Consider the following 10127-nt stretch of genomic DNA (forward strand, 5'->3'; position numbering starts at 1 on the left):
TCAATCATGTGATTTTAGAGGCGTCAAGGAGGAAATCCTCTCCTATGACAAGGATACTCATTAATCTCATATATATATATATAATATGCAAATATTCAAACGTGAAGTTCTAAGTGAGTATGTTTGTGAAAACTCCATAACAGGTTATCTGATAGATTACTCATACTACTCATGTCATTCAACCCATTAATAGTTTATAAAAGGAAGATTAAAAAATCCGCACAAAGCTTATTTTGTGAGAATAACCAATAAAAAAAATGTTTATTATGGAATTCTCACAAAGCTTATTTTGAGAATAATTCAACCAGCTTGTTAGCATATTGATTTCAACCACATTTTGCAGATTGGACGAAAACTAGGGGACGCCATGATAGGACTTCAGCTTTAACTAGAAATCTGAAGGCTCAATAAAATTAATTGCACCTTGCCTCTTGAAAGCAAAGAAGATAAAAATCCAAAAGAATATAATCCTTGAAGCATCTCTATTGCTAATTTTTAGTATCAGAAATCTAGTCAGAACACTTTCATTTATAGATTAAGGGTTAAGAGAAATGAAAAGTAAATAATCACCGTGGTTGATATGTTTTATTACAGAAATAGCTCAGTGTGGAAAGGAATATGTCCTTGTGCACAAGTGTGTAATGCAAAGAGGGAAAAAGACCTGCTTCTTCATACTTCCAGACATTTGTTCTTGTTCATGAATGGCCTGTTCAATTCTTCGCACTGCTGCTCTCGCACTCTCAATCTCCATACGAGCATTAGCTTTTTCCTCTTCAACCATCTTCTGTGCATCTTCTGAAGCCTAGAAAGAAAAGTGACCATGGAACCAAGTTAAAATGTATTGCAATGGAAAAAAGAAGAAAATACTTCCATTGGATTTAGGTATTTTATGCACATATTTTAGATTTAGGTATTTTATGCACATTTTCTGTCCATTTTCCAACAAGTTTATTGGAATTAAATAGCTAGCATTAATATTCTTTTTGATAACATTTAATGGGGTGCAATATCAATTAGGAAACAGGATCTTGCTAAAGAGTGTCTGAGGATCGTTGAAAAGCAACCATTGGGCTCATTTCCTACTTAATTTCTTATCTTTCTAAGAGAGAGGTATCTTTTCCAAGTATCAGTTCTATCCCTTTGTTTCTTCGCTATTTTCCTACCTTTTTCCCTCTTTTGCAGAAATGACTAAAAACTTAGTCTCTGTTGGTTAAAACCATATTCCATCAGACAATTTAAAAACATGCAAACAGCCATTTTCTATAGAACCAAATCCAATTGTTGCACCCATTTGACAGCCACAGACAAGTCTTCATAAAATAGTAACAAGAACAACAACAACAATAATCAAGCCCATATAGGCTCATGATTTTAATCTAACGCCTTGATGACATCCATTAAGTATATACGAAAATGCCGCAGATCAAATTAATATCAGCACCATGAAGTGAGAATGACGACTTTCTTTATCTTGTTTTTTTTAGGTTAAAATAACAACATATTATCTATTACAGAAAATATTTTTGACAAACTTGTAATAATACTTGATGTCATGGAAATTAGGAAGGGAAATAGCAACCTTTCGAAATAAAACTGCAGCAGTCATCAGGGTGAATGACTCTTTATCTGGGTCACCTAAAATTGGTCTTTGGCAATCTCATATTTTTACCTTATGAAAGCAAAAAGGAAGTAGAGGAGGCTTATTTATTTCTTGGTAGCAATGCCCATGAAAAATAACAGATATTGAGGGACTGGATGAAATAAAATTTCCAGATAGAAATTTAAATAGACAAATCCATCAAAATCTATGTAGTAAAACCTTATGCATTACCTTTTTAAGAAGGATAGCAAGCTTTCTCACTTCTTCTTTCTCTAAAAAAATCTCTCCTTCTCTTTGAGTTAGCTGAACTGCTAGAGCTTCAACCTACATAAAGTGACCAAAGCTTGAGGTGATCAAATATTTATCTGACCTAAAAGATGAAATGAGCAACGTCAAAGAAAATTAATCCAAGAAATGAACACAGCTTGAAAAATGTGATTGTAGCAATTTTTCATTCCTCAATCACATCCAATCGCCAAAAGTTTCATGGTTGTAGTTGAAATTTTGAAAAGAAAAACAAATCTATCAACTTCCCTTGTTTGTCACTTATTTCCATAATGGTGGTCTACATTACTATCCAGTATCCACGAGTATAGAAAGCCAAACCTAGATATAGCTCATAAATCAGAAAGCATGTTCCTAATTATACACTTATCCCAATTAGGAAGATGTATGAGTTATAAAATTGTATCCATAATGTATCTTCAGTAAGTGACTCGTGCTACTATATTAAAGCTCAGATATCTAGGAGTTTATTTTCAGAGATTTAACGCTAGTCTATGATTCTCCATTTGGTAGGCACACGCATTGCAACAAAATAAGATTGAATAACTGCAAAAAGAGATAATAACAGAAACATACCATAGAGATGGCCCTGTCAACTTCATTTTTGTTTCGACCTACCACTCGTCCCCTCAGCATTTCCAGTAGGTCCCGTAGCTTCTTTAGAAGGACATGCTTTTCAAGCGACGGTACACCTCTCCACTTAGACTGAAATGTCCAATTCAAGAGTCATTAGTACAAAGAAAATAAGAAATACATGACTACAGAGTGCATGTTTCCACTAGAGCTGGATTGGTTTTTAGAACAATTGATTTTGGTGATACGGATATGGATATCATTTTTTTATTTCTTTTACAAATAATTGATCATATGATTGAAGTTATTTAATTTTAGATTAGTGGACCTAAAAGTCGATTTTTGTGATACTGTGTCGAACATGTTGGTGGGTTCTTACATGAGAAAGTTTGTTCTGTTTAGACAATTTTTGTATGTCTATACACTTTTTTAAATTATCCACTTCTCTCATATCATATTCTCTCATATCATATATACTTACTCCCAACCCATCCTCATCCATGTCTGACTTTTGTGGCTATAGACACCTGCACTTGTATTAGTACCCATACTTGTATTAGTACCAGTACTTTGTATGTCTATACAATTTGTCTCATATCTGACATATATCCATATATACTTACTCCCAATCCATCCTCATCCATGTCTGACTTTTGTGGCTATAGACACCAGTACTTGTATTAGTACCCGTGATCAGCAAACAAAATACATATACGAAAATTATCATGTCTGATACATATCCAATCCATTTGCACATTAAAGTAAGAATTTGACATTAAAGTAAGAATTAACCTTCATTACACTAACTTCTACATGCAGGTCTGCTGAGTTCAGGGCAAACCTCATCAGATAACTTGGCAGCAGTGGCCAATCCATTCTCAAATCTCTTGGTGAGGTCGCGAACAGAGAGGCGCTGCTGCTGCTCCACCAGTTGCACAGTTTCTATAGCAACAATCTCCTTAAGGGAAGGCACTTCAGGTTGCTCTTCTAGATCAATAATCACATTATTTGCTCCGATTTTATAGTTTGGGAATCGATTTGACAGAAAATCCACATCTGATGACACAGATCGAATAAAAGCCTCTTTGTGAAATGTATTGCCAAAATGAATTGTATTGCCAAAAGCACGAGTTGTCTTCGTCATCAAACTGATATTAAGTGCCGTTTTCTGCCATCATAATTTACAGTCAGTTTTATGGTTAATTTCACAGTCAATGTACCATTACTAAGGAACACCAAGAGAGCTAATAAAAATTATGTCCATAATTTACAACCAGAAAGCACAACCTTCGGTCAATCCCATCAAAAATTGCTTTACTAAAAAAACGTTTTAAGATAAAAATAATTTTGAAATTTACAGTAGAAAACTTTACCCATAAATCAAAAAGCAATTAAAAATGATAACTTGATCTCAGAAATACATAAAATATTGAAATTGTTGGAAACGCAAGTAAATTAACCAAGAAAAAGAACAAAATTTTGCAATAATCCAAAAACGATGAAATTTACAGTCGAAAACCTTACCCAAAAATTAAAAGCAATAAAAAAACGAAAGCTTGATGATATCAAATACATCAAAAAAAAAAAAAAAGTGGAAGCCCGAGAAAATTATCCAAGGAAAAAAAGAGCAAAATCAAAACTTTAGAGCATAAAATGGAGTCATCAACCACAAAAACAATAAATTTTCATGCATTCCATCGAACTTAGTGGACTAAAGCACATTTTTAAGATCAAATATAAAAACTTTGCCACAGAAACTTTAGCTATAAATCAACAACAAATAAAAATAATAATTTGATGACAGAAAACATACTAAAAAAACTGAAATTGGTCCGATCATAGAAAATCACCACGAAACAACCGGCAAAATCATAACTTTACAGTATCAAAGGAAGTAACCAAACAAAAACACAGAAAATATCAGAAATTGCTCAACTGATACTCACTATTGGACCAAACATAACGAAGCGTACAATGGAAACTTTACCCATAAATCAAAAACAACTAAAAGGCGTAACAAACTGAAATTGATGGTACCCAAGTCAACCATCCAACAAAATTCACATCAAAATCAAAACTTTACCTGCCAATTCAGCGAGAGAGGAAGACCAAAGCACATCAAAGATCTCTGGCAGCAGCCCTAGTTAAAGAACTCACTAGGTTTGTTGGCTGAAAATCCTCATTATTGTTGTTGCTCTTTTTTTGGGGGGGGGCACTTTTCTTTTGGGGAGTGGGTGAATACCACTGACAGCAACAGGGACCTGTCTTTTTACGAAATTCCCATAATTAGCGGAGCTACCAAACCCTGATCTTTGATATGATTGTGTTACGTTGGATTTGTGTTGTTTCATAACAGTAACGTCCAATGAGTCTGGTCGACAGTGTAACTGAATCCATTGGATTTCTTGCTCAGGGATCAAAAATAAAAATAAAAATAAAAAAAGGTCATTATAAGTCTGATCGTATCCATTTATTAGGCTTCATTTTAGTGGTTGTCTGGCTGGAGCGCAGAATATACCAGAAGGGAGGCGTTACAGGCACACCCTCGGGCACACCTCTGGTCACACATTCTCTGTCTACAGTGCATGGGCCCTTACTTAAGATTTTTAAAAAAAATCTCAAGTGGGCCCCCCTGCACTGTAGACAGAGGGGGGGTGTGGTCGGAGGTGTGTCCGAGGGTGTGCTTCTATCATTTCTCATTCCAGAACGTCCTCAGAGAATGAGTTGCTCCATACAATTTATGAAAGGTTGAGGTGTTAGTTAGAAATTTTTTACTCTTTTCTATAGGGGCGCCGCTGAGGCGGTTCACCCAGCTCCACAGAACAGGGCCCCCGACTTTGGGGGGCCCCAAAATCGTGCACAAAATGCAGTGGTTAAAATGTAAACTTGCATCATATGAGGAACCACGCGGAGAAGGTTCTGGCTGTCTTGAGGTTGAGGCCGACGACGAGGTTGATGATGGGGAGGTAGAGGGACCCGCCGCCGACACGGCCTGCGCTCGAGAGGGAGGCTGCTCTGAAGCAGAGGAGACCGGCTATTAAAGTTCTCAGGGTCTTCATTGTTAATTTGGTGTTTGAGGAGAAGTTTGGATTTTATATATGAGGAAGAGAGGGAGTGAGAAAATGAGGAATTTTGATGGGATTAATTTGGTTTTGGGAATAGGAATTAGTGAGTCGGTGAAGGTTTTATGAGGGCTTATTATGACCACATATTTGATTTGGTATAATGTCACCCCCTAGAAATAAGGGAGTGAATATAAAAAATAATGATAGAGGCACACCCTCTATCACACTCCTAACCACTCCACCTCTATTGCTATAGTGCACGGGGCCCACATGATATTTTATTTTTTAAAATATCATGTGGGCCAAGCATAAAATGGAGTCATCAACCACAAAAACAATAAATTTTCATGCATTCCATCGAACTTAGTGGACTAAAGCACATTTTTAAGATCAAATATAAAAACTTTGCCACAGAAACTTTAGCTATAAATCAACAACAAATAAAAATAATAATTTGATGACAGAAAACATACTAAAAAAACTGAAATTGGTCCGATCATAGAAAATCACCACGAAACAACCGGCAAAATCATAACTTTACAGTATCAAAGGAAGTAACCAAACAAAAACACAGAAAATATCAGAAATTGCTCAACTGATACTCACTATTGGACCAAACATAACGAAGCGTACAATGGAAACTTTACCCATAAATCAAAAACAACTAAAAGGCGTAACAAACTGAAATTGATGGTACCCAAGTCAACCATCCAACAAAATTCACATCAAAATCAAAACTTTACCTGCCAATTCAGCGAGAGAGGAAGACCAAAGCACATCAAAGATCTCTGGCAGCAGCCCTAGTTAAAGAACTCACTAGGTTTGTTGGCTGAAAATCCTCATTATTGTTGTTGCTCTTTTTTTGGGGGGGGGCACTTTTCTTTTGGGGAGTGGGTGAATACCACTGACAGCAACAGGGACCTGTCTTTTTACGAAATTCCCATAATTAGCGGAGCTACCAAACCCTGATCTTTGATATGATTGTGTTACGTTGGATTTGTGTTGTTTCATAACAGTAACGTCCAATGAGTCTGGTCGACAGTGTAACTGAATCCATTGGATTTCTTGCTCAGGGATCAAAAATAAAAATAAAAATAAAAAAAGGTCATTATAAGTCTGATCGTATCCATTTATTAGGCTTCATTTTAGTGGTTGTCTGGCTGGAGCGCAGAATATACCAGAAGGGAGGCGTTACAGGCACACCCTCGGGCACACCTCTGGTCACACATTCTCTGTCTACAGTGCATGGGCCCTTACTTAAGATTTTTAAAAAAAATCTCAAGTGGGCCCCCCTGCACTGTAGACAGAGGGGGGGTGTGGTCGGAGGTGTGTCCGAGGGTGTGCTTCTATCATTTCTCATTCCAGAACGTCCTCAGAGAATGAGTTGCTCCATACAATTTATGAAAGGTTGAGGTGTTAGTTAGAAATTTTTTACTCTTTTCTATAGGGGCGCCGCTGAGGCGGTTCACCCAGCTCCACAGAACAGGGCCCCCGACTTTGGGGGGCCCCAAAATCGTGCACAAAATGCAGTGGTTAAAATGTAAACTTGCATCATATGAGGAACCACGCGGAGAAGGTTCTGGCTGTCTTGAGGTTGAGGCCGACGACGAGGTTGATGATGGGGAGGTAGAGGGACCCGCCGCCGACACGGCCTGCGCTCGAGAGGGAGGCTGCTCTGAAGCAGAGGAGACCGGCTATTAAAGTTCTCAGGGTCTTCATTGTTAATTTGGTGTTTGAGGAGAAGTTTGGATTTTATATGAGGAAGATAGGGAGTGAGAAAATGAGGAATTTTGATGGGATTAATTTGGTTTTGGGAATAGGAATTAGTGAGTCGGTGAAGGTTTTATGAGGGCTTATTATGACCACATATTTGATTTGGTATAATGTCACCCCCTAGAAATAAGGGAGTGAATATAAAAAATAATGATAGAGGCACACCCTCTATCACACTCCTAACCACTCCACCTCTATTGCTATAGTGCACGGGGCCCACATGATATTTTATTTTTTAAAATATCATGTGGGCCACGTGTGCTGTAGCAAGAGAGGTGGTGTGGTTGGGAGTGTGGTAGAGGGTGTGCCCCTAGTGCCTCCCGAATATAAATGGTCATATTAATGTGTTATTTGATTAATAATTTTTTTATTACGATACTTTCATTTGTAGCAGTGCTATTACACTTTGAAGATAGTTCAACAACAACGTGTCGCTTCGAAGTAAGGTTCATGTTACTTTGAAATAAAATTTGTATTAAACAAGTCCATTACCTTTTTTTATCTCAACTATGGTATGTCCTTTCGAAAGTCTCAAGAATCCATCCTAAATCTGTACAGCTGGGAATCCTTGTCCTATTATCAAATTGTTGCTCTATCATGCTGGGACTAGGACTAAAATTAGGGTTTTTCTTATTTTGGCCCCCAAAAATCATAAAGTCTCCAACAATCTGATATATTTTTAAATAAGTCCCCGCAAGTATGTAAGTTCTCTTGTATTTTTTGCTGCCACTAGTGTTGTTCCAGATCTTAGTGGCAAGTTTGTTCTCTTGTTATTTGTGGTTAATTCAATTTTATTAGAAAATGCTTAAATATTTTGGCTAAATAGCTTTTTAGTTGATGGGGGTAGTATTAAATCATTTTTTAAACCTAGTATTATAAAATTAAATCAATATCGAGTCGATTGAATTTGATTATGATTAACCTTTATCAAATTAAATCATTTTTTCTAATTACATTTGTTCCAACAAATGTACATCCCAATTCTGGGATCTGCAAAACATCTCACAAAATAGAAGTTATTTTTAGGATATAATTGAGAAAACCACCTTCAATGTAAATGTAAAACCAAATAAAAGTGTTTGCTATAATGGGAGTTAAGATCAAAAGGAAAAGTCATATTTGCGCTTTAACATGCTAAAGTTTCATCCATGTTTAACTTTAATATCCGCAAGTTCTGTTTTGACTTTTTTTTTAATGGGCTATTTCAACAATTTGATATCTCAAAATTTTCAAAATTGACGTTAATTGAACTCTTTAATACCTGAAAGCCCTAATGTTTGTTCCTCACTTTCTCCAACCCCGAATAACTAAAATTTGATAAGATAATTGCTTTCATTTGCCTTTATGTGCTGACATTTTTGAACAAATCAACTCTAAAGTTTTTCAATATGGGGTATAAAATTGGCAAAATAAAACGTTAAGCTATCAAAATTAAAAAACCGTGAACTTTTGGAGTACTAATGTGCAAAAAAGTCAAAGAAAAAGAGCTACGCATTGGCTTCAAAAAAAAATAGATGAAGAAGATAGCCAAAAATAGTCATATAAACTGAATCTTCCAGCGATCGGAGTACGAATGCTATCAAATAACCCACATACCCCATAACTTCCTCGTGTTTGGGTCAGATTGCTAGCTCTTCAATCTTCGAGGAGTTCTGGCAGAATTTGTACTCAAAATCATGTGAGGACTTACACTAATGATGCTCATGAAAGACTTGTTACGGAAAAAGTTTGGTAGTATTTCGTCGAAAAGAAATAATTCAGAGCATTTTTTTTTTTTGGTAAACTTTTGACAATTCGTAATAGTTTTTTTTTTTTTTTGCAAGTTATCCTATATATACAATTTTCTGAAAAAGAAAAACTGCTGGTAGTAAAGATACAAGTTACCCTATATTTATTTAGAGGTTTTGTTGTCTATATACCCCTCCAAAAAAAAACCGTATTTAAGATTTTGCCTTTGAATCTAAGCATTTGCTAATTTGCTTTACAATTATACCAGAACGAGCTAAAATTCCACTCAGGCTCTGTTTGGCAAAACTAGCTGAAAGCTACGAGATTATAGCTGAAAGCTGTTAAGCTAGCTGAAAGCTGTTAAATTGTAGCTGAAAGCTGTTAGCTGTGTAGCTAGCTGATTGACTAGAGCTGTTTGGCAAAAGTAGCTGTACAACTAGCTTAACTTTGTTAAATGACTAAAAAAGACATACAATATTATTGATATAAAATTAAAATTATTGGGGGCAAAAACGGAAGAAAAAAATTGGCAGCTCCTTCCCAAAGACAAACGCTACTTGAGATAGCTTTCCAAAAGCTACTTGCAAAAGACACAATCTCCAAAATAATCTCTTCCTATTTTTGGTCACCAAACAGCTCTACTAGCTTATTGACCAAGTCAATAAGACAGAAGCTCTTAGATAAGACACTTTTTTTTGTTGCCAAACAGTACCTCAATCCTAACGTCCTTAGCTTTTGGGGCAAATTGTAAACATACCCCTTAGTATCACTCAATTACAAATAGGCCCCCTGTAATTCTATTTGTGGCTAATACACCCCCTGTAGTATTAACCTAGGTGCGAATACACCCCCTTAATGTTATTTTTTTAAATGTTTTAAAAGAAAGGAAAATTAGGAATTTAGGGTCTATTCTCACCAATAGAGCTGTAGGAGTTCTATCCGCCTCATCAAACCTTTCTAGCAATTTAAAGAGTCTAACAATTTAACTCGGGGCGTCTCAAAAATAGAAATTTAGGGGTCTATTCCCAATTGAGAGATACTACTAAGGGCCTATTGGCAATTAACCTATAGTTTTTTAATAGCAAAGGTTGAATTTTTGCTGT

The 10127-nt window shown here is 36.1% G+C and overlaps 1 protein-coding gene across 3 annotated transcripts in view; it reads right to left on the reverse strand.

Moving 5' to 3' along the window:
• LOC109848930 (stomatal closure-related actin-binding protein 1-like) overlaps window positions 1-6517 on the reverse strand; it is a 28658-nt gene extending 22141 nt beyond the window's left edge. Inside the window, exons 1-5 of one of the 3 annotated variants that reach the window (XM_020418658.1) lie at window positions 6267-6517; window positions 3300-3626; window positions 2462-2590; window positions 1832-1924; window positions 662-802 (exon numbers count right to left, since the gene is read on the reverse strand). In XM_020418658.1, coding sequence (XP_020274247.1) covers window positions 662-802; window positions 1832-1924; window positions 2462-2590; window positions 3300-3626; window positions 6267-6302 — 726 coding nt within the window. In that variant the 5' untranslated portion in view covers window positions 6303-6517. Of the gene's footprint in view, window positions 1-661; window positions 803-1831; window positions 1925-2461; window positions 2591-3299; window positions 3627-4541; window positions 4798-6266 lie in introns of those variants that run through there. The other 2 variants (XM_020418659.1, XM_020418657.1) reach the window with 2 other exon arrangements.

This window comes from Asparagus officinalis, chromosome 7 (assembly GCF_001876935.1).
Source record: "Asparagus officinalis chromosome 7, Aspof.V1, whole genome shotgun sequence".
Taxonomy (NCBI): domain Eukaryota; kingdom Viridiplantae; phylum Streptophyta; class Magnoliopsida; order Asparagales; family Asparagaceae; genus Asparagus; species Asparagus officinalis.